This window comes from Ostrea edulis, chromosome 8, assembly GCF_947568905.1.
Source record: "Ostrea edulis chromosome 8, xbOstEdul1.1, whole genome shotgun sequence".
NCBI lineage: Eukaryota > Metazoa > Mollusca > Bivalvia > Ostreida > Ostreidae > Ostrea > Ostrea edulis.
The window spans coordinates 41103316-41127724 of record NC_079171.1 but is presented as its reverse complement, the minus strand read 5'-3'; the positions used below and the strand labels follow the sequence as shown (position 1 = coordinate 41127724).

Below are 24409 nucleotides of genomic sequence, written 5' to 3'. Positions count from 1 at the left end.
CTCGGGACAAAGGAGTAACTGAGATTGTATAACGGTTATATATATTTTGATATCAATTCAATTTGTTTTCCCTATTTCTTTATCTATATACTTTATAAGTGGCACATACATATGTACTTCTACATGCATTCAAATTAATATCGATAGTATTAATACTGTCATTTTCTTATTGAAGCAACGATCTTCACTAGCGCAATGGTTAGCGTGTTCGATTTTCACGTGGACGACCCGGGTTCAATCCCCGATCCTTTTCATCAACAAACCACCGTCTTTATAATTCGAAGATGGATTTTAATCTGACTCTTTCACCAAATAATTTCTTATATCATTAAAAACTTCAAAGTGGCTTAACATTTTAAATTTCAGTGACATACGCGTTTTACACTCCTCTCCATAGAATCCGACGTCACATCCGTTTGTGCAGGTTCCATCAACATGGTTACACGTCATTCCGTCACTACAGCCACCACAGGTCTCCTTACATAGTTCTCCGTAATACTGAGGACTGCAAGCTACGAATGAAATACCTCATGGAATAACAAAGGACAATCCTGAAGAACGCGAAACAAGTTAGTTGAAAAATGTACATAACACTGAAACAGACATACGTAGTTTACACTGATGTCCCTGGTATCCAGGTTTACATCTGTAACAGGCTCCAGTCTCTGAGTGACAGTATCGACAGTTTGTATCATCACAAGGAATGGAACAGTTAAGTCCGTAGTAACCGGGTACAGGACAACCTTTGTAGAATTGGGAGGTAAGTCTTATAAAACACAATCAAATTCTTAGAAACTAATCACAGGATACTCCTAGAAAAATATTTGCAGAGTAAAATACTGTTTGAATTAACAATGAAATATAAATATATAATGTGAGGATAAATAGTATGGATTATGAGACAATGAAATATTACACAATTAAATGTTTATCTATTAAATATTAAAACCCGAGAATCGTACACGGCAATTATATAGACTACAGACTAATTTTATCATAATACAAAGTTTAAAACAACTATATTTCATTGTAAAGCTTTATTAATATTTTAGATAAAGTTAGACATTCCAAAATCTGAATACCCATCCATCGTTATCACCATCCATAGATTCAACCCACGATGATATCTTTACGAGCTTTTTCTGTGTACAAAAGATACATAGAGGATATCTATATTGCGTGTTTTGATATTTGGTTTATCCGACGAGTTGATATGATGTATTTATTCGCGAGGCTTGCCGATAAACTAAAATCTCAAAATACGCCATTATAGATGTCGTATTTATCTCATACGTCTTCTTTTCACTTAATGTGGAGATGATCCACAGTATTGTAGAACCAGATGATTGAATTTGTTTTGAATCCGTGGCTCAGACTTCCTTACGCAGGAAAAAATAGTGCGGATATAATCCATTCATTATGGAAAGCCGTGGGGTACCCCCACATTATCATTATTTTTCCCTATATAAAATACCGAAATTGTAATCTCTTCCAAAAATAAAAATGTAGATCCTTTTCATCAACAAACCACCGTCTTTATAATTCGAAGATGCATTTTAATCTGACTCTTTCACCAAATAATTTCTTATATCATTAAAAACTTCAAAATGGCTTAACATTTTAAATTTCAGTGACATACGCGTTTTACACTCATCTCCATAGAATCCGACGTCACATCCGTTTGTGCAGGTTTCATTAACATGGTTACACGTCATTCTGTCACTACAGTTACCACAGGTCTCCTTACATAGTTCTCCGTAATACTATGTGCCGGGAACTGTACAATTTAATTACATCCTAAAAATATCAATATTTTGTCTCCATAATATACTACATGGATCCACAGAGAGAAAATTGTACCGAGATGATATTTAGGACCCCCCCCCCCCCCTTCTTCGACCCCTCCTAAAGCAACTTGATGATTGCGACAGTCTGAATACCCTTGCCTTATTTAATTTTGTGGACAACAGGCTACTACTACTAGTGACTAAGTTGTGTCAGGCCTTATACTTCTATCAGTGATAGGGTCATAATATAATGATACATATCTATCGGAGCATTTTCAAACTACAAATAAATTATGGGGTTACAATGGCTTGAACACTCTTTCAAGAAGAAAACGCTGGTGACATCAGTTGTAACAGGGAATTTAGAATGAATTCATTAAAACCCACTGATAATGATATCAGAATAGCTGTACCTGACCCTATGACCCTAGTCTGGAGATGTGGCCAATGTTAAGCTGTTTAGAGCCCCTAACAAATGATGAGGTACCTGACCTGTGTACATAATCACACATGTACAGTACACGACACGAGTTTTATGCGTGTTCCACGCATCGCGATGGAACAAATTTGCCCCAAACACGGCGGACCTTTAAAATTGTCGGCACCGTTGAAGTCCTATTTTTCCGCGCGAGCTAGACATTGAAGTCCACGGAGGATCTCCGTGGATGCCACCGCGCATCTCCGTGGATGTCACCTGTACCTCCGTCGATGCCACCGTGTACCTCCGTGTGATAAAACAAAGAAATAATTTCCGAAATATTCACCCAAAAAACCTTTTCGCTTGGCCAGCAAGCACACCCCCACCCCATTAATTATTTAGAAATTAGCTATCAATCATTCAATTCTTGTAATTGTTGTTTAATGATACGTTGGTGTTTTTGGTACATATCCCTATGTAGACTTCCCTGCAGACGTTCACATGTACATGTATATAGCTGACCTTAATCATATATTCCTAATTACAATGAAAACTTTACGTAAAAATAAACCATTGCTTATGGTACACATTTATTTGAACTGCTATTTATCAAATTGAAATTACTGGCATGTGATTGTCGTTGTTCATGACCCTTCTTTTATTTGGCGAAATTGTGCTGCACGTGCCGTGAAACAATGTACCGACAAGTGGTAGGAATAACACATGTTTGCATTGGATATGGATTTCATTATGTACTCAACTGTGAAGCAATGTGAGCAAAGAATCAAATTTTTATCACCTGAACAAATAAATATTAAAAATATCTTTACTTTTAAACAAACCTTTAGAAAATTTCGTACTTTCATTAAGAAAATAAGAAAATAAAATGTGCTCCCCTACCTATAATACCCATACATGTATTATTTATTAAATGTATATATAAAAGCCTTTTGTCTTTATATTTTTGTATACCATTGCATAATGATAATGAGATCCAATTGAATTAAGTACATGTAGTCTTGAAATTTCACAAAGTATACAGTTGACAACGGTTGAAATAAAAATGCAGACGTTTTTTCGTTTATTCAGTAACTCAACAATTAATTGCGCGTCTTCTGAATGAAAGTTGTAAAACAAACGTACTAGGTTTTGGTCAGTTATAACATAATACAGGGGTAAAATTCATCTAATCTCCGCTAGCAGTGGGTTTTGAGTCAACTGTACCTTTGTGGACGAATAATCTCGGCTAGCGAAGATAGAAAAAAAAGCCTAAATAGTCCGCTTGCATTAACATGTATTATGAAGGTGAAATCGAAGAATTATCCAGTAAATCCAATGATGTTGCAGTATGTATAGCATGTATTTAGTTTATTTTTGACTGAGAGGGAGATCGACAGCTAAGCACGTAACATCGTTCTAGAAGAAGGGGGGGGGGGGCTCATTCATTAGTCCTAACCCGGACCAGCCGAAAATTTTAACATGTAAAGAAAACAAAATGGGAAATTAAAAAAATATATCAGAATGAGAGGGGATGAATAATTAATCAGAAAGAAATTATACTTTCAAGATTTATACTGAACGTATTAAACTTCCCGTATCTGCATACATTCATGAATATTATAATCAATGATTACCACTTGAATTCTCTCTCTCTCTCTCTCTCTCTCTCTCTCTCTCTCTCTCTCTCTTGCTTTCATTATCTAATGCATCTAAAGATTAAATTAAAGATTTTAATAATCGATAGCGTATATGAATAAAAGCAAATAATCGTTAAGTCATTTCTCCTTATATTGATATTAGTTGTTTTTTTTCATGAACTAGTTGTATTTGACACCGAGGATTTACATCCTTAAATATTGATTACAAGCACATAGAATCGGAGAGAGTGTGCTTTGAAAACTTGAAAGCTAAGGATTTAGCCGTGTAGCTTATAGCGACCTACCCACTGCACGATTTAAGAAATTGAAGTCGGAAGGGGAAATTGAGACAGTTTCAGACTACTACCCCCCCCCCCCACCACCACCACCACCACCACCAAACACACACATGGTCCCAATTTAAGGTTTTCGTAATCGGACAATTTAAGCACCATTTTTGTTGTTATTTTATTGCTTGTCAAGAAATTTACACAACTTATCCGACAACATTCCCCTTCTGATACATTGAAAAATATAAGTAATGTTAGCACGGGGCTCCATAAAGTTCAATCTGCAGTTTGGTCATACTTCGTCATTCAATAACTTATTCAAAATAAAAAAAAATGTTTGTCGGGTTAGCGGTACTATGATGTATGACTATAACAATGACCTGTGTATAACTTGTACAGTCCATGCAAATTCGAAGGGGTTTTCGCCTCAGTAGAACAATGGGGGTCAGCTAATCCGTGTATTTGAAATCAACAGAAGTGCTTAGTTTCTTGCGGAAAGTGTGAAATATATTGGGTCGGTGCAAGATACCCGTGATCTTAGACTAGATCTGATATCGCGCCGACCAAATACATTTCACACTTTTCATGAAAAGTCAAAACCCAAACTAGCTAACCGTAATTTAGTTATACTGTGACAAAGACCCTAGGAATTTGCATGGTATATACTTATCATACAAAAATCATTGCATTATCCAGACACTCCCGATGAACATTTTTTTTATGAAAACCTCTATCAAAGTACATCGAACCTAAGTCTCGGTCAAATGTAATTAACTCGGGATTTTAAAAATGAATGATTCGATGGTTTGTATTTTTGCTTCTATTAACTACGTAATAAATTAATTCCAATTTGTTAATCATCGACAATGCTATAATTTCTATATTGGATCAAGTTATATTTGTCAAGATGCATATCGACACAATATGATGGAAGTAATTATGTTAAACAGCGCATTTGTCAGAGAGAGAGAGAGAGAGAGAGAGAGAGAGAGAGAGAGAGAGAGAGCACATCAGTAATTATTAAATATCCCTATCACATATTGTACATGTATGTTTTTCATTTACTGAATATACGAATTCGCATTCAAAACAGGAATTGCTTGCAAGTATACATTATTTAAACATAGAATTTAAGAATAATTTAATGAAGAAAGAAGACTAAAAGTTAAAAAATTCAAAACCAGGTTTTCTTAAAAACATAATATATAGTGTTTGGTATCGTTGAAATTGGCACAAAATGCTGAAAAACAATATAAGTATCATAGTGGGGAAATATTGACATATTTTCTTTTCTTAAAATTCCACCCTTATCTTGATTATTTGGCCTGCGGCACATTTTCCCATCTCCCGCAAGGCGTCCGTGGCCAGAACAAAGCTCTTAGCAGCTGTGTGTATTCGCAAATAACACACACCGTGGAACAGTGTATCTCCGTGGATTTTCCACTGTGGTCTTTCCACGGTGGGGTGTGTAAAACTCGTGTCGTGTACTGTATGTTATTGTAGTCTTACATCTATCCATAAGTCAATAAGTTGGATAACAGTTAGGTCTGCCAGACAATAAAGTTACAAAGTATTCATGCATGCTACTTGCGTCGCGTGCTAATCCCTCTCAATGGGGTGCTTCTTTTCCTCACGCTTCAAATAAAATCTGCCTTCACGCTTCAAATAATATCTGCCTTCACGCTTCATATAATATCTGCCACTCTGTAGGCGGATATTATTATTGTGAATGCGATTCAGACAAACGTTTTCTGTTTCAAGCGTGCAAATCTTTTCCACCAACAATAATAAGCTGCTCCAGAATTATTATTGTCAGTACAAATTATATTCTTAAATTAGGATCCGCATAAAAATAGCGTTCAAATAAAAAAGGTAATTATTGTTGGCGATGTTCAGTAATCATTATTGTGGTGGAAGGTTATATTTCTAAAGATAATGTGTGACTTTAAATCGGGTCAGTTTATAATTATTGCGGCACTATTTATAGTTATAACAATGTCATAAATGAAGAATATTTTTTTGGGGGGGATTAAATTATAGTTTGGTGTCTGAGAATTGGGACAGATTATTATTATCGCTGCGATATAATAATAATGTCGGCAAATAGGGGAACATTTCAATTTTTGGAAGCGATTATAATTTTGGTATTTTATATATGGAAAAATAATAATAATGTGGGGATACCCTACGGCTTTCCATAATTTATATACAGCACAAAAATAGATGGTGAACATAGCTATTCTAATCAGTTTTCCAGCACTTGGCGATGGGCCCTTCAGATGTGTTTCCTTGACAACGTTAGCTAGTTCGTTGATAATGACAAAACTTAAAATTACGTGGATTTTCAGCTATTGATATGTTAATTTACCTAATCTGATTTTAAAGATCGAAAAGCGTCGCTGCTATTTTGGTTATTAAGCTTGTAGAAAAAGAAAGTTTTTATAACTGTACCTATGAATTGGAGTACCCCCAATGCTAAAAAATCATGGTTGTCAATGTATCGCAATAAAAACGTTGTTGATCTATGTCATTATATGGGACACTTTATTTAATCTATAAGTATTATCAAAATCTGAAAACATACGTGCCGGACGCCTTTATATTTTTTTTGGTCGTTACAGAGAATTCCACTTCATTCCTGAACTAATGAAATAATGATTTAAAGTCTAGCGAATTAAAGAAAAATGGATGTCTCTTTTGTGAGTTTTCATGTTCTACTTTAGTTTAACACTGAGATCAGCTGGAATATTTCTTATAAATATGATGTAAGTAAAAAGAATATTTTGTCAAATGATGTTAAAAGTTATTTACACGTGTTTTTAAAGTTAGTGAAACGTGTAAACCAAAAAAAAAAAATACAACAATAAAATGAAAATTGCCATTTTTCATGAATTATTGGCACTATAATAGCCTGTGTAAAACTTATACGGTACCAATTTTGATGCACCAAATGTGCATTTCGACAAATAATGTCTCTTCAGTTATGTTCAACCGAAATCTTTGAAATCCGAAATAACAATAAAGTTTTAGAGCTATTATAGGGTAAACAGTGTGCCAAATATGGAGTCAAATTCGTCTAAGGATAAAAGCCATGTGTGAGGGAGATAATCCTGAATTTTTTTTAATTTTATCTATATTATAAAAAATTTAAAAGGGATTACTGAATGGTCTCTATTCTCTATAGTAGGTATGAATTTCACATATAAATCTAGATCATCATCAGGTTAACATTATCATGATGCAATGTTATCAAGTTTACACTGATGACAAGATAATGTTACTCTCCCTTGCCCATGTATTCTTACAATGAACAGAACCCCAACATGTTTTGGATATATTTCTATTGATGGTCTTCTACGATTTCACAACGTATGGGAACAATTCATTCAAAAACATGTTTTTCATACCAACTTTATGGTACCATCCTTAAAAGCAGAATGATCCATCACGTATATCCTGCAAAATCTTCTAATTCATTATAAAATATCATGGATGCAACTATGTAATGCATAGTGGGATCTCTGATCTGCCGTCTTCACAAAATTATGGCATAATTAACAGATCATATGTAATAATTTGTGCATATTGTATTTACAACAATGCACCGGGTTTTCTACACATTATCAATGTGTAGTACAACATGGCATTTTGTACAATGCTTTCTCGCATACGCAAGTGAGTTTATACACCATTTGACTTTGTGATACTTTAGCATTTAACAACATATGTAAATAAAGATTGATCCTTTTCATCAACAAACCACCGTCTTTATAATTCGAAAATGGATTTTAATCTGACTCTTTCACCAAATAATTTCTTATATCATTAAAAACTTCAAAGTGGCTTAACATTTTAAATTTCAGTGACATACGCGTTCTACACTCTTCTCCATAGAATCCGACGTCACATCCGTTTGTGCAGGTTCCATTAACATGATTACACGTCACCCCCTCACTACAGTTACCACAGGTCTCCTTACATAGTTCTCCGTAATACTGAGGACTGCAAGCTACGAATGAAATACATCATGGAATAACAAAGGACAATCCTGAACAACACGAAACAAGTTAGTTGAAAAATGTACATAACACTGAAACAGACATACGTAGTTCACACTGATGGCCCTGGTATCCAGGTTTACATCTATGACAGGCTCCAGTCTCTGAGTGACAGTATCGACAGTTTGTATCAGGACAAGGAATGGAACAGTTAAGTCCGTAGTAACCGGGTACAGGACAACCTTTGTAGAATTAGGAAGTAAGTATTATCAAAACAATCAAATTCTTAGAAACTAATCACAGGTTACTCCTAGAAAAATATTCGCAGTATAAAATACTGTTTGAATTAAACAATGAAATATATAATGTGAGGATAAATAGTATGGATTTTGAGACAATGAAGTATTACACAATTAAATATTGATCTATTAAAACCTGAGAGTCGTACACGGCAAAAATATAGATTACATAATAAGTTTATCATAATACAAAGCTTAAAACAACTATATTTCATTATAAGGCTTTACTAATATTTTAGATAAAGTTGGACATTCCAAAATCTGAATACCCATCCATCGTTATCACCATCCATAGATTTAAGACACGATGATATCTTTACGAGCTTTTTCTGTTTACAAAAGATACATAGAGGATATCTATAATGCGTGTTTTGATATTTGGTTTATCCAACGATTTGATATGGTGTATTTATTCACGAGGCTTGCCGATAAACCAAAATCTCGAAATACGCCTTTATAGATGTTGTATTTATCTCATACGTCTTCTTTTCACTTAATTTTGAGATGATCCCCAGTATTGTAGAACCAGCTGATTGAATTTGTTTTGAATCCGTGGTTCAGAGGTCATGCTTTTCAGTCTTCCTTACGCGGGAAAAAATAGTACGCATATAATTCATTCATAATAGAAAGCCATAGGGTACCCCCACATTATTCTTATTTATCCCTATATAAAATACCGAAATTATAATCTCTTCCAAAAATGAAAATGTCCCCCTATTTGCCGACATTATTATTATATCGCTGCGATAATAATAATATGTCCCGATTCTCAGACACCAAATTATAATTTCATCCCCAAAAGAAAAATATTCTTCATTTATAACATTATTATAATTATAAATACTGCTGTAATAATTATAAACTGACCCGATTTAAAGTCGCACATTATCTTTAGAAATATAATCTTTCCACCACAATAATGATTACTGAATATCGCCAACAATAATTACCTTTTTTATTTGAACGCTATTTTTATGCGGATCCTAATTTAAGAATATAATCTATACTGACAATAATAATTCTGGACCAGCTTATTATTGTTGGTAAAGAAGATTTGGACGCTTGAAACAGAAAACATTTGTCTGAATCGCATTCACAATAATAATATCCGCCTACAGAATGGCAGATATTATATGAAGCGTGAAGGCAGATATTATTTGAAGCGTGAAGGCAGATTTTATTTGAAGCGTGACGAAAAGAAGCACCCCATTGAGAGAGATTAGCACGTGACGCAAGCAGCACGTATAAATACTTTGTAACTTTATTGTCTGACAGACCTAACCGTTATCCAACTTATTGACTTATGGATAGAGGTAAGGCTACAAAGACATATATGTGTGATTATGTGCAAAGGTCGGGTATCTAATCATCTGTTAGGAGCTCTAAACAGCCTAACATTGGCCACATCCTCAGGCTAGGGTCATAGGGTCAGGTACAGGTATTCTGATATCATTATCAGTGGGTTTTAATGAATTCATTCTAAATTCCCTGTTACAACTGATGTCACCAGGGTCTTCCTCTCGAAAGAGTGTTCAAGCCATTTTAGCCTATAATTTATTTGTAGTTTGAAAATGCTCCAATAGATATGTATATTATGAGCCTATCACTGATAGAAGTATAAGGCCTGACACAACTTAGTTGCAAGTATTAGTAGCCTGTTGTCCTCAAAATAAAATAAGGCAAGGATATTCAGACTGTCGCAATCATCCAGTTGCTTTAGGAGGGGTCGAAGAAGGGGGGGGGGGGGGGGGCTAAACATCATCTCGGTACAATTGTCTCTCTGTAGATCCATGAAGTATATTATGGAGACACAATAATGATATTTTTAGGATGTAATTAAATTGTACAGTTCCCGGCACATAGTATTGAGGAGGGGATCCTCCTATTATTTTTTTAAAGATAAAGTTTAACTGTTATTTTACTATGGAAATGTTCATGGAAATCCCCCCTTGGCAGTGAATTGAAATGCAGTCATGTTAAATGGAAGAAAAATAGTTTTCTGTTCACCAAAAGTACCACTATCCCCCCACCCTGTTGTCTGTAATGCTCTATGGTGATAAATGTTTAGGAAAGTTATATTGATTTGTAGATCTACTGTAGAATACATTTGTTCTATGTAACTGACATTGCTCTCTCCTATTCGTAGTTGATCACATTATATAATTATTGACTTTTAATGAGGTCTACTCGTAACTATATGAACCTAGTCAGGTATGGGTTGATCAAGACAAAGTAGACTGAATTCAATAGTCAATAAACGATTTATTGAATAATCAGGAGTTTTACAACATTTTTGCCTCCAACAAAAATAAACACAAAATAAGATGTGTTGTGTAAAAACAAACCCACCATAATTCTGAATCAAAACTGTTTTCAAGAAGTGAAAACGAGTACTATAAAACATGAAATACTCTACCAATAACTAATAAAGGTGTTTTGTCTCTTTGATATTTGGCGTCTACCATTGTGTTTCTTCACAACGACACATCCATAAAAATGTGCAGTTTAATTGGTTGATAAAATTGTAAGAAATCTACAGTTTGTTAAGAGGGGAACCCGAATAAACCTCTTGGAACTTCATTTGAGGTGAACTCACTCTCAGGTACACCCATTTGTAAAGAGAGTCTGGACCAATCAGAGAACTTCAGTTCCTGATAATTTGATAAAGTATCATTTATTAATCTTTAACCTCATGTTACACCAATGGCAAAAATTGCTTCAGTTTTAATGAACAATATTTGGTAAATATTACTGTCGCCACTTTATTAGACAGGGGGTCTGGGTGGCTGCTTTGAGGCCCCTAGGGGGTCCAAGGCAAAATCATGGTGGCGCCCCAGAGTGCAAAGCCTCCGGAAGCTCCTGGATTTTTACAGATTTTATAGGGCTTTAAATACATTTCCTATTTAAGTCATTTGTACTGTTTTCTATTTGTAATAAGGTGAAATAAGTATCGGTTTTATCGTTTATTATACTTTTCTAAACAAGATACCACAATTTACCTTAAATTAAGAAATTTATTGTGGCGCGCACCGGGTGCACTCCACCCCCCTTAAATCCACCACTTCCCTTGGATTTTATAAGATAATGTTTTATATCTATAACATATATGTTCAACTACAACAGAATATAATTATTTCTAAACACTGAGAACTTGTTTTTCTTTTGGACCTGGGTATAAAATGTATGGAATTACCCTAGACAGTCCGTTTACATAAGAACTGATATGAGACAGAATCTGCTCTGATGTTAAAATTCCATGTATGAAAATTTAAAGTTTGAGATTTTGTCATATTTCCTTAAGGGTGTTCTCAAAAGATATTTGTGGATCCTGGAACAGAGAATGGAATCGTTGCAGCATTTCATTGAATCCTGTTTAGAAGGAAATGGCAATTCAGTGACTTAGGGAAAATCTGAAGCAAATCAAGGTAGCACAAATAAAATAGTGCTACATGTATATATCTATGTGAGATTTTACACGCACAGTGACACATAATTATTATTAGTAGATCGAGTGAGCTTTTCTGATCACCTCTTGTCTGTTATCTGTCTGTTTGTAAACTACATTTTTATCTTCTCTAAAACCACCTGGCCAAATTCAATTAAACTTGGCACAAATAATCCTTCAAAGTTGGAATATTGGGGGGTCACCCATCTTGCGAAGGGGAGATAATCAAGAAAAGTCAAAAATAGGTGGGGTCATTTAAAAATCTTTATTTTGAGAACCACTGGCTAGACAAGTTGAAATGTTCATGAAAGCTTGAAGACATAGTGTAAATTCAAGTTTGGTCAAATTTTGGCCCAGGGAGTAGGGTTATGAATTTAGAAAAGAATATCTTTTAAAAAAGATTTTTCTCCAGAAAAGCAAGGTCATGTTTGTAATATTGATACTGAGGGTTACCCATGATACTGTAAACCAAATTTTATTCGCATGTGAGAAATTTTCGTGAAGTTCCCGAGAACCTCATCATTAATGTATTTTGTATTTGTTTAAGATTATCTTGGTCCAGAATATTATTCACCGAGAACCAGTTGTAAATTGCTAAATTCATCACGAATGTATGTGAATTGAAGTTCGGTTATGTCATGACCCTTAGGCTGGGATTACAATGAAAGGTGAAGATAAAAAAAACAGTGATCAATCTCATAACGCATATAAGTAATACAAAAGAGGAAGTAGAAAGAGTAAGTATCCCCTATCGAGCGGTCACACCCACCTTGAATCCTATATCTTGATCAGGTAAACAGAATTATGAGTCAAACGTTTCTAGCTCACCTGAGCTGAAAGCTCAAGTGAGCTTTTCTGATCACCTGTAGTCCGGCGTCCGTCTGTAAACTTTTAACATTTTTGACTTCTTCTCAAAAACCACTAGGACAATTTCAACCAAAGTTGGCACAAAGCATCACTAGGTAAAGGAAATTCTAAATTGTTAAAATAAAGGGCCAGACCACCTTCCAAGGAGAGATCATCAAGAACAGGTAAAAATAGAGTAGGGTCATTTAAAAATCTTCTTCTGAAGAACCACTGGACCAGAAGAGCTAACATTTACATGAAAGCTTTCTTAAATAGTGTAGATTCTAAATTGTTCAAGTCATGGCTCCCAGGGGTTGGATGGGGCCACAATAGGGGATCAAAGTTTTACATACAAATATCTAGGAAAAATCTTTAAAAATATTCTTCTGAAGAACCACTGAGCCAGAAAAGCTGTTTAGCACGTTCTGATATCTATAGGCCTTTCCAAAAACGTGAGTTATCTCTCTTTGTATTCTTACATTTAGTGTGAATATGACAACTTCCGGGTAGTAACACACTCAGACTGCGCATATATTATAAGAGTTATATATTAGTATCAGTACTGTATGGGTGCTGCTTAAAATCGAAAACATTTGAAATCATTTGTACGAGAGTAAGAAAATGTTAATGGAAACAAAAACGAATTTCTTGATCGAGTCGGGTGTGATTTTTCGAGTTGGGGGGGGGGGGGGTAAAAATTAAATTGGAAATCACGCAGACATTCATTTGTTTACAAATATGTCTCCAATAACGACTGACATAATTATTTTGTATGAAATCAGAACAGAACTTCTAATTCTCAAGAAATGATGACAACTCATCAACTCAAAGCTCGGGTTTTTACAAGGATCGACACGTGCAAAGATCATATAAACATCCCCCCCCCTTCCAAAAAAAAAAATCAATAAGGAAATCAACGTTCTCATTGTTTTATCAGAGCTAAAATTATTCCACCACTACCAATCGACTCTTTCAAAAATAAACCAGATTGCAATGTTTGGGTAACTTTTTCCAAAATACCTGGATGTGTTCATTCTGTGTGCAAATCATTTGTACACTGCAGCATGACGCTGGAATTGTTAATATCAACTGATATGTTTAAAATGCAGAAAAATAGGTAATCAAAAATTTTTTTTGTTTTTAAATTAATTGTGTTCAATATTGCTCGATTGATATAAATCATTTTTCATAGACCTGTGTGATCCCGGGGGGGGGGATTGGGGGGGGGGGGTTGCCATATTCTCAAATGTATTCTCTGGGGGAAGGTAAGTATAACCCCCAATAGAATGCTTTTGACGTCTCTGCATCTTCCCTCTTTTATTCATTTTAGCCCCCTTGAAATGTACTTGATTATGTATAGGCACGTATCGTGTCATAACAGAAATTGCAATGACAAGATTTAGACCCCCTCCCCCTTTTTGCCACAAATTTACAAAATAATTTGAGTAAAATTCCAAATGTGTAAATGTCAGTTTAAAGATTGTTTGTGACGACGAATTTCTTTATGGTTATAATACTTGTATTTGAAACTATAAAATTTGTGGGCAGACAGCTGAAAATCTGTCAGTGGCCTCTCACTTGCAAGTACGGGCTGGGATAAATTTTACTCGACAATCAAAGAGATGGACATTTTCAAAATCCAGAGGTATCAGTTCGACATACCTAGACTACATCGTGGCAGAACTTTTATCGCTGAATGCACTACATTGATATTGAACAAATAACTTCTGATATTTTATTATAAATCTGACTGTATTAAAACACGGGCTAAAGATCCTGAGGAAATGTATGCAATATATGATATATGCTAATTTCAGTCATAAAACACGTGAAATCCTGGAAAATGGGGGGGGGGTGTTAGTTACTGTAAATATCAAAATGTATTTATAACCGATGAGCTGTATAGCTTAAGGAAATAAAAAATCTGAATCTGAATATTCTAACTGTGTCTCGGGACAGCCCCGCCGTAGGAAATTACATCACTTTAATGATAGAACATTCTATTGGGGAGGAGGGTGTCATCCTCTACTTACAACATTAATTTTCTATTATTTTTACATGCAAATTTGGTTATTTTCACGTGTATGAAGTAAACTTATACATTGGGATTTTTTATTAACGTTAACATATTTGTTGGCGTGATTGCTGTGAAATTATACAGCAATATCTTTGCGGCCTTCTGCACTGTTGATAATGACGCTTCTCGAATATACTACCCGGAAGTCTTAAACTACTGCTAAGCAAGCGCACTACGTTCCGGATCAAGGAAAGATAACTCATGTTTTCGGATTGGCCTATTATTAATGTCAGATATGTATGATTGTGTAATAAATTATATATATCTATTTATTGAATTTTCTTTGATACTTAAAGTGTTTGCTTTCATAGACTATGGTTTCCCAAGCAAGGTTCTGATCTAAAATTGTCATGTTGGTTGCTATAATGTAAATTACAGTATGCATCCACATTATTGCATATATATATATATATATATATATATATGTATGTGTGTGTGTGTGTGTGTGTGTGTGTGTGTGTGTGTGTGTGTGTGTGTGTGTGTGTGTGTGTGTGTGTGTGTGTGTGTGTGTGTGTGTGTGTGTGTATGTATGTGTGTGTGTGTGTGTTTTAGACACTATGCAATGTGCCATTGTTTAAATATTCTAGGGCTAATGTGATTAAGACAATATAACTCTTTGAACCATAATTGGTGTTGATTTTCCCTAAAACCATCATTATATCAATTATTTAAAAGTATTTTGCAATTGATTCCCAGTTCAATGAAATATCTTTCTTGTGTATGTGCTACCGGTACGTCTCAATGAAAAAAAAAAAGTTTAACTTCCTGATACGGATGGTTTTCTGGTAGTCATCCTTTGTTAAGAAACACTGGACCACTTGAATATGGCATCGTATAAGATGCTTTAAGATATTTTGGTTTCTATTATATTTCATGGATTGATATAAGGTTTATTTCCCTTTTGAGGGTGGCATGGAACCTGAAATGAACAAACTTAAAAGTTCTTTACTCATTGATACTTTCTACTAAGTTTTATTGAAATGCCAAATGAAAAATTGAAAGAGGACTTGCAACAATGACATTCTGATCAGACAAGCTTATTGGGGTATTTGGCTCAGTTGTATGGAGTGCCAAATCAGTATAAACTCAAATAATTTAAGTCATATTTAATTTTTTGAAGATACTATCAATTCATTTGAAACATGCAACAAGTCAATGATTTCTTCAAATAATTTTAGCATATTTTCATTTCAAAATTTCTGCATACATTAATTGAATTGGTGATAACAGTAATTATTCTGCTGAATTGATGTGCGCTATGATTGAATTGTTGCTCTCTTCAAATGAATTGATGATATCTGGGAATTGTTTTCTAAAATCACCGCTGGACTCGAACGAACAACATACAGCTCATCAGTCAGTTTGCTAACCTGAGCTACTTGGCTAGGTAATTAAATAGCTAGTTCGTTGATAATGACAAAACTTAAAATTACGTGGATTTTCAGCTATTGATTTGTTAATTTACATAATCTGATTTCAAAGATAGAAAAGAGTCGCTGCTATTTTGGTTATTAAGCTTGTAAAAAAGAAAGTTTTTTATAACTTTATCTATGAATTGGAGTACCCCCAATGGTAAAAAATCATGGTTGTCAATGCATCGCAATAAAAACTATGTTGATTTATGTCATTATATGGGACACTTTATTTAATCTATAAGTATTATCAAAATCTGAAAACATACGTGCCGGACCACTTTAGATTTTTTTTTTTTGGTCGTTACAGAGAATTCCACTTCATACCTGAACTAATGAAATAATGATTTAAACTCTAGCGAATTAGAGAAAAATGGATGTCTCTTTTGTGAGTTTTCATGTTCTACCTTAGTTTAACACTGAGATCAGCTGGAATATTTCTTATAAATATGATGCAAGTAAAAAGAATATTTTGTTTAATGATGTTAAAAGTTATTTACACGTGTTTTTTTTTTAAAGTTAGTGAAACGTGTAAACCAAAAAAAAAAAAAAAAATACAACAATAAAGTGAAAATTGCCATTTTTCATGAATTATTAAATGGTACCAATTTTGATCCACCTGATGTGCATTTCGACAAATAATGTCTCTTCAGTTATGTTCAATCGAAATCTGTGAAATCCGAAATAACAATGAAGTTTTAGAGCTATTATAGGGAAAAACAGTGTGCCAAAAAATGGAGTCAAATTAGTCTAAGGATATAAGAGCCATGTGTGAAGGAGATAATCCTGAATTTTTTAATTTTATCTATATTATAAAAAAAAATGAAAAGGGATTACTTAATGGTCTCTGTTCTCTATAGTAGGTATGAATTTCACATATAAATCTAGATCATCATCAGGTTAACATTATCATGATGCAATATTATCAAGTTTACACTGATGGCAAGATGATGTTACTCTCCCTTGCCCATGTATTCTTACAATGAACAGAACCCCAACATGTTTTGGATATATTTCTATTGATGGTCTTCTACGATTTCACAACGTATGGGAACAATTCATTGAAAAACATGTTTTTCATACCAATTTTATGGTACCATCCTTAAATGCAGAATGATCCATCACGTATATGCAAAGTGAAGATAACGAACAGTGATCAATCTCATAACTTCTACAAGCAATACCTGCAAAATCTTCTAATTCATTATAAAATATCATGGATGCAACTATGTAATGTATAGTGGGATCTCTGATCTGCTCTCTTCACAAAATTATGACATAATTAACAGACCATATGCAATAGTTTGTGCATATTGTATTTACAAAAATACACCGGGTTTTCTACACATTATCAATGTGTAGTACAACATTGCATTTTGTGCAGTGCTATCTCGCATGCGCAAGTGGGTTTATACACCATTGGACTTTGTGATACTTTAGCATTTAAGAGAAGCTGTCAGTAACCATTGAGCATTTTCTTTAAAAAAGTGGAAAGTGCAAAAATCACAAATCTGAATGAAACTCTCACACTTTTGTGTATGGTGATAATCAATGTTAAAAAAGTGAAAATTACTGGAAGCATCGTGTTTCCATGGCAACGGACCATACCCACATTTAAATCATAAGATGTTGAGTTTTTAATCTTTTCATAAATATTTCTAATAAAACAATTTCCCAGCAATGTACAGTGAATGGAAATTCAAGAAAGCACTTAGATTATGGTACTTGTGATTGAAAAAAAATGTGTATTTTCTTGCTTATTCTTAAAGTCATAAATTAAGGTAAAAAAGAGCATTTATGACTTCTTTTCAGACACTATTTTCTCTGAAACGCAGCAGGGCTGACATTAATTCTACATGACGTTTTTAAGACAGTTATTTATACCACCAATATAGTAAATAAAAACAGTTAAATAATTTACCCTTTTTTGTAAAACCTCTCAAAACTCTACACTAGTGCCTACTATTTTACACAATTATTACCCCCCTTGATGTGAACTCTCCAGAATTAAAGGAAGAAATGAATGAATATCACTTTGCAGACAACATAACAAATTCTGGATGGTCAGTAAGGAATTCATTTAACATGAAACTTGAAAGGTGGTGTAGAGATTAGCCTATTTTTCTGTAAATTGAATTTGATATGTTAGTTAATAGTGAAGTTAGAATCCATTTAATAATTCCAAATTCATACAAACTGTCCCAATGACAGATGGATCTAGTAAATTAATAGTAAACACCGGTAAACAAGATTCCAAGTATGTCTAGTTTAAAACACTTGTTTCTCTTTAAAAAAAACAACAACAAAGAATATTCAAATCATTTTCTACACTCAATCAGTATCAATGCTGACGTCACACTTTCACCTCATATTGCGTCATACTCAAAATGCATTGTGACGCACTTTTTGTGTATTCAAAGTATTTCATTCTCACTTTAATAATTTATCTTCTATCAAATGGTCAATGTAATTTCTATTATAATGCAATTCATATTTCAAAATACTGTATACATAACGATGTGGATTGTTGTTCTGATAAGAAGGGGGGAGGGGGGGGGGGTATTTTGTTGGTAGATCCTCTAACAAATATCCCATTCCTATATCATTACGCTATGGGTATAGCACACACGTTTTCCAATTACAAATTCTGTAATTCATGTATTTTAGACCACATCCATATTTAAATGTAATAAAACAATACACTTCATAGAGATTTCGATATAGAAATACTTGAGGCCTACTTATTCCAACATCTTACATGTATGTATCAAAAAATCAATTTCTTTGTTCTCTTGAATATGCCATAAGGACCTTTTGTCATGAGTGCAATCATATATAAACTATAATATATATAAACCACAGCAATATGTGATTTAAAAAAAATACACAAGTTCGTTGGTAGATAAAGATCTATACAAGTTTAAATTAAATCCAATTGCAGTTTAGGTCAACTGATTAAATATGAAGGTCATTGGTTAATGTATGTGACCTTGAGATTGTAGGACAAGGTCATTTACAAGGTTCAATAGAATTTAACATGTCATTAGAAAGTAATTGATGCACCCAGAAGGCAAATGGTCTTGACCTAAATTAGATCATTAGCCTAGTAATTAGATATATTTTCGAAAATGTAGCTGAACATGAAAAAAATATGTGTATTTGGTAAGGTCAGTAACAGAAAACTAAAAGTTGTTTAACTGATTTTATTTTTTTGAATAAAAATCTAACATTTGTTATTTCTTTCTATATGAAATACCTTACATGATTGTGTTGCGTTTCTGATAAAAGTTAGCTAAAAAATCTAGTGTTTTATTGAATTTTTGATTGCATACAATGCAAGGTATGTTGGTTGCCATGGCAACCATTTTTTGCTGAGATATTTAAATTTCTTATTTCAACAAAATTTTATAGAAGCCTTTTTCATTTACCTTAAACTATAAATATATGCATCTTATTATCTAAATTGTATTTATTTTGGACTTTAAAGAGGTATATTTCACTGTTTTTTCAAGGACTTTTTCCTTGTTACCATGGTAACAACAAAGTGATCAATAACACTGTGTTATTTAAGTTTAAGTGACTCACACATGCGTTTTGAATGATTTTATCAATAACGCTGCATAAAATTGTAGAATCTTTCAATAATTTTTTTTTGCACTTTCCAAAAAATTCTCTATGATTACTGACAGCTTACTTTAACAGCATATGTAGATAAAGATTAATCCTTTTCATCAACAAACCACCGTCTTTTTTAATCGAAGATGGATTTTAATCTGACTGTTTCGCCAAATAATTTCTTACATCATTAAAAACTTCAAACTGGCTTAACATTTCAAATGATAGTGACATACGCCTTTTACACTCATCCCCATAGAATCCGACGTCACATCCGTTTGTACAGGTTCCATTAACATGGTTACACGTCATCCCCTCACTACAGTTACCACAGGTCTCATTACATAGTTCTCCGTAATACTGAGGACTGCAAGCTACGAATGAAATGCATCATGGAATAACAAAGGACAATCCTGAAGAACGCGAAACAAGTTAGTTGAAAAATGTACATAACACTGAAACATACATACGTAGTTCACACTGATGTCCCTGGTATCCAGGTTTACATCTATGACAGGCTCCAGTCTCTATGTGACAGTATGGACAGGTATCAGAACAAGGAATGGAACAGTTAAGTCCGTAGTAACCGAGTACAGGACAACCTTTGTAGAATTAGGAAGTAAGTCTTATAAAACACAATCAAATTCTTAGAAACTAATCACAGGATACTCCTAGAAAAATATTTGCAGTATAAAATACTGTTTGAATTAACAATGAAATATATAATGTGAGGATAAATAGTATGAATTATGAGACAATGAAATATTACACAATTAAATGTTTATCTATTAAAACCCGAGAGTCGTACACGGTAATAATATAGACTAGAGGATAATTTTATCATAATACAAACTTTAAAACAACTATATTTCATGATAAGGCTTTATTAATATTTTAGATAAAGTTGGACATTCCAAAATCTGAATACCCATCCATCGTTATCACCATCCATAGATTCAAGCCACGATGATATCTTTACGAGCTTTTTTTGTTTACAAAAGATACATAGAAGATATCTATATTGCGTGTTTTGATATTTGGTTTATCCAACGAGTTGATATAGCGTATTTATTCGCGAGGCTTGTCGATAAACCACAATCTCAAAATACGCCATTATAGATGTTCTATGTATCTCATACGTCTTCTTTTCACTTAATTTTGAGATGATCCCCAGTATTATAGAACCAGCTGATTGAATTTATTTTGAATCCGTGGCTCAGACGTCATGCTTATCAGTCTTCTTTACGCGGGAAAAAATAATGCGCATATAATCCATTCATTATGGAAAGCCGTAGGGTATCCCCACATTATCATTATTTTTCCCTATATAAAATACCGAAATTATAATATCTTCCAAAAATAAAAATGCCCCCCTATTTGCCAACATTATTATTATATCGCAGCGATAATAATAATCTCTCCCAATTCTCAGACACTAAATTATAATTTCATCCCCAAAAGAAAAATATTCTTCATTTATGACATTGTTATGATTATAAATACTGCCGCAATAATTATAAACTGACCCGATTTAAAGTCACACATTATCTTTAGAAATATAATCTTTCCACCACAATAATGATTACTGAACATCGCCAACAATAATTACCTTTTTTGTTTGAACGCTATTTTTATGCGGATCCTAATTTAAGAATATAATCTGTACTGACAATAATAATTCTGGAGCAGCTTATTATTGTTGGTGGAAAAGATTTGGACGCTTGAAACAGAAAACGTTTGCCTGAATCGGATTCACAATAATAATATCCGCCTACAGAATGGCAGATATTATATGAAGCATGAAGGCAGATATTATTTGAGGCGTGAAGGCAGATTTTATTTGAAGCGTGACGAAAAGAAGCACACCATTGAGAGAGATTAGCACGTGACGCAAGCAGCACGTATGAATACTTTGTAACTTTATTGTCTGACAGACCTAACCGTTATCCAACTTATTGACTTATGGATAGAGGTAAGACTACAAAGACATATATGTGTGATTATGTGCAAAGGTCAGGTATCTAATCATCTGTTGGGAGCTCTAAACAGCTTAACATTGACCACATCCTCAGGCTAGGGTCATAGGGTCAGGTACAGGTATTCTGATATCATTATCAGTGGGTTTTAATGAATTCATTCTGAATTCCCTGTTACAACTGATGTCATCAGCGTCTTCCTCTTGAAAGAGTGTTCAAGCCATTGTAGCCCCATAATTTATTTGTAGTTTGAAAATGCTCTGATAGATATGTATCATTATATTATGACCCTATCACTGATAGAAATGTAAGGCCTGACACAACTTAGTCGCACGTAGTAGTAGGCTTTTGTCCTCAAAATCAAATAAGGCAAGGGTATTCAGACTGTTGCAATCATCCAGTTGCTTTAGGTGGCGTCGAAGAAGTGGGGGGGGGGGGTGGGGGGGGGGGGGTTAAACATCATATCGGTACAATTGTCTCTCTGTAGATCCATGAAGTATATTATGGAGACACAATAATGATATTTTTAGGATGTAATTAAATTGTACAGTTCCCGGCACATAGTATTGAGGAGGGGATCCTCCTATTAATTTTTTAAACATAAAGTTTAACTGTTACTTTACTATGAAAATATTCATGGAAATCCCCCTTGGGATTTGAAATGAAAATTGCTTCAGTTTTAATGAACAATATTTGGTAAATATTACTGTCGCCACTTTATTAGGCAGGGATCTGGGGGCTGCCTTAAGGCCCCTAGGGGGTCCAAGGCAAAGCCATGATGGGGGCCCAGAGGGCAAAGCCTCCGTAAGCTCCTGGATTTTTACAGATTTTATAGGGCTTGAAATACATCTCCTATTTAAGTCATTTGTACTATTTCTATTCATAATAAGGTGAAATTAGTATCGGTTTTATCGTTTATTATACTTTTCTAAACAAGATACCACAATTTACCTTAAATTTGAAAATGTATGGTGGCACGCACCGGGTGCACTCCACCCCCCCCCCTTAAATCCACCACTTCCCTTGGATTTCATAAGATAATATTTTATATCTATAACATATATGTTCAATTACAACAGAATATAATTATTTCTAAACACTGAGAACTTGTTCTTCTTTTGGACTTGGATATAAAATGTATGGAATTACCCTAGACAGTCCCTTTACACAAGAATTGATGTTAGACAGAATCTGCTCTGATGTTAAAATTCCATGTATAAAACTTAAAAGTTTGAGCTTCTGTCATATTTTCTTAAGGGTGTTCTCAAAAGATATGTATGGATCCTGGAACAGAGAATGGAATCGTTGTAGCATTTCATTGAATCCTGTTTAGAAGGAAATGGCAATTCAGTGACTTAGGGAAAATCTGTACTAAATCAAGGTAACACAAATAAAATAGTGTTACATGTATATATCTATGTGAGATTTTACGCTCACAGTGACATATATTTATTATTAGTAGATCAAGTCAGCTTTTCTGATCACCTCTTGTCTGTTATCTGTCTGTTTGTAAACTACATTTTTATCTTCTCTAGAACCACCTGGCCAAATTCAATTAAACTTGACACAAATGATCCTTCAAAGTTGGATAATTGGGGGGTCACCCATCAACAAAGGGGAGATAATCAAGAAAAGGCAAAAATAGGTGGGGTCATTTAAAAATCTTTATCTTGAGAACCACTGGCTAGACAAGTTGAATTGTTCATGAAAGCTTGAAGACATAGTGTAGATTCAAGTTTGGTCAAATTGTGGCCCAGGAAGTAGGGTTATGCATTCAGAAAAGAATATCTTTTAAAAAAGATTTTTCTCCAGAATAGCAATATGTTGATATTGAGGGATATCCATGATACTGTAAACCAAATTCTATTCGCATGTGAGAAATTTTCGTGAAGTTCCCGAGAACCCCATCATTAATGTATTTTGTATTTGTTTAAGATTATCTTGGTCCCGATTATTAATCACCGAGAACCAGTTGTAAATTGCTAAATTCATCATGAATAGAAATTGCTTTACAGTATGTGAATTGAAGTTCGGTTGTCATGACCCTTAGGTTGGGATTACAATGAAAGGTGAAGATGAAAAACAGTGATAAATCTCATAACTCATATAAATAATACAAAATAGAAAGTTAGGCAAACACGGACCCCTGGATATACCAGAGATTGGGATCAGGTGCCTAGGAAGAGTAAGTATCCCCTGTCTTGAATCCTATATCTCGATCAGGTAAACAGAATTATGAGTCAAAAGTTTTTAGTTCACCTGAGCTGAAAGCTTAAGTGAACTTTTCTGATCACCTGTAGTCCGGCATCCGTCCGTCTGTTCGTCTGTAAACTTTTAACATTTTTGACTTCTTCTCAAAAACCACTGGACCAATTTCAACCAAAGTTGGCACAAAGCATCCCTAGGTGAAGGAAATTCTCAATTGTTGAAATAAAGGGCCAGGCCACCTTCCAAGGGGAGATCATCAAGAACAGGTAAAAATAGAATAGGGTCATTTAAAAATATTCTTCTGAAGAACCACTGGACCAGAAGAGCTAACATTTACATGAAAGCTTTCTTAAATAGTGTAGATTCTAAATTGTTCAACTCATGGCTCCCGGGGGTTAGAT

At 34.1% G+C, this 24409-nt stretch overlaps 1 protein-coding gene across 1 annotated transcript in view; it reads right to left on the bottom strand.

The window, feature by feature from the left end:
* LOC125682840 (multiple epidermal growth factor-like domains protein 6) overlaps positions 1–24409 on the bottom strand; it is a 90933-nt gene that overhangs the window by 45768 nt on the left and 20756 nt on the right. Inside the window, exons 3-6 of the mRNA XM_056147618.1 lie at positions 8238–8372; positions 8004–8141; positions 609–743; positions 375–512 (exon numbers count right to left, since the gene is read on the bottom strand). Of these exons, the coding sequence (XP_056003593.1) occupies positions 375–512; positions 609–743; positions 8004–8141; positions 8238–8372 (546 nt within the window). The remainder of the gene's footprint in view (positions 1–374; positions 513–608; positions 744–8003; positions 8142–8237; positions 8373–24409) is intronic.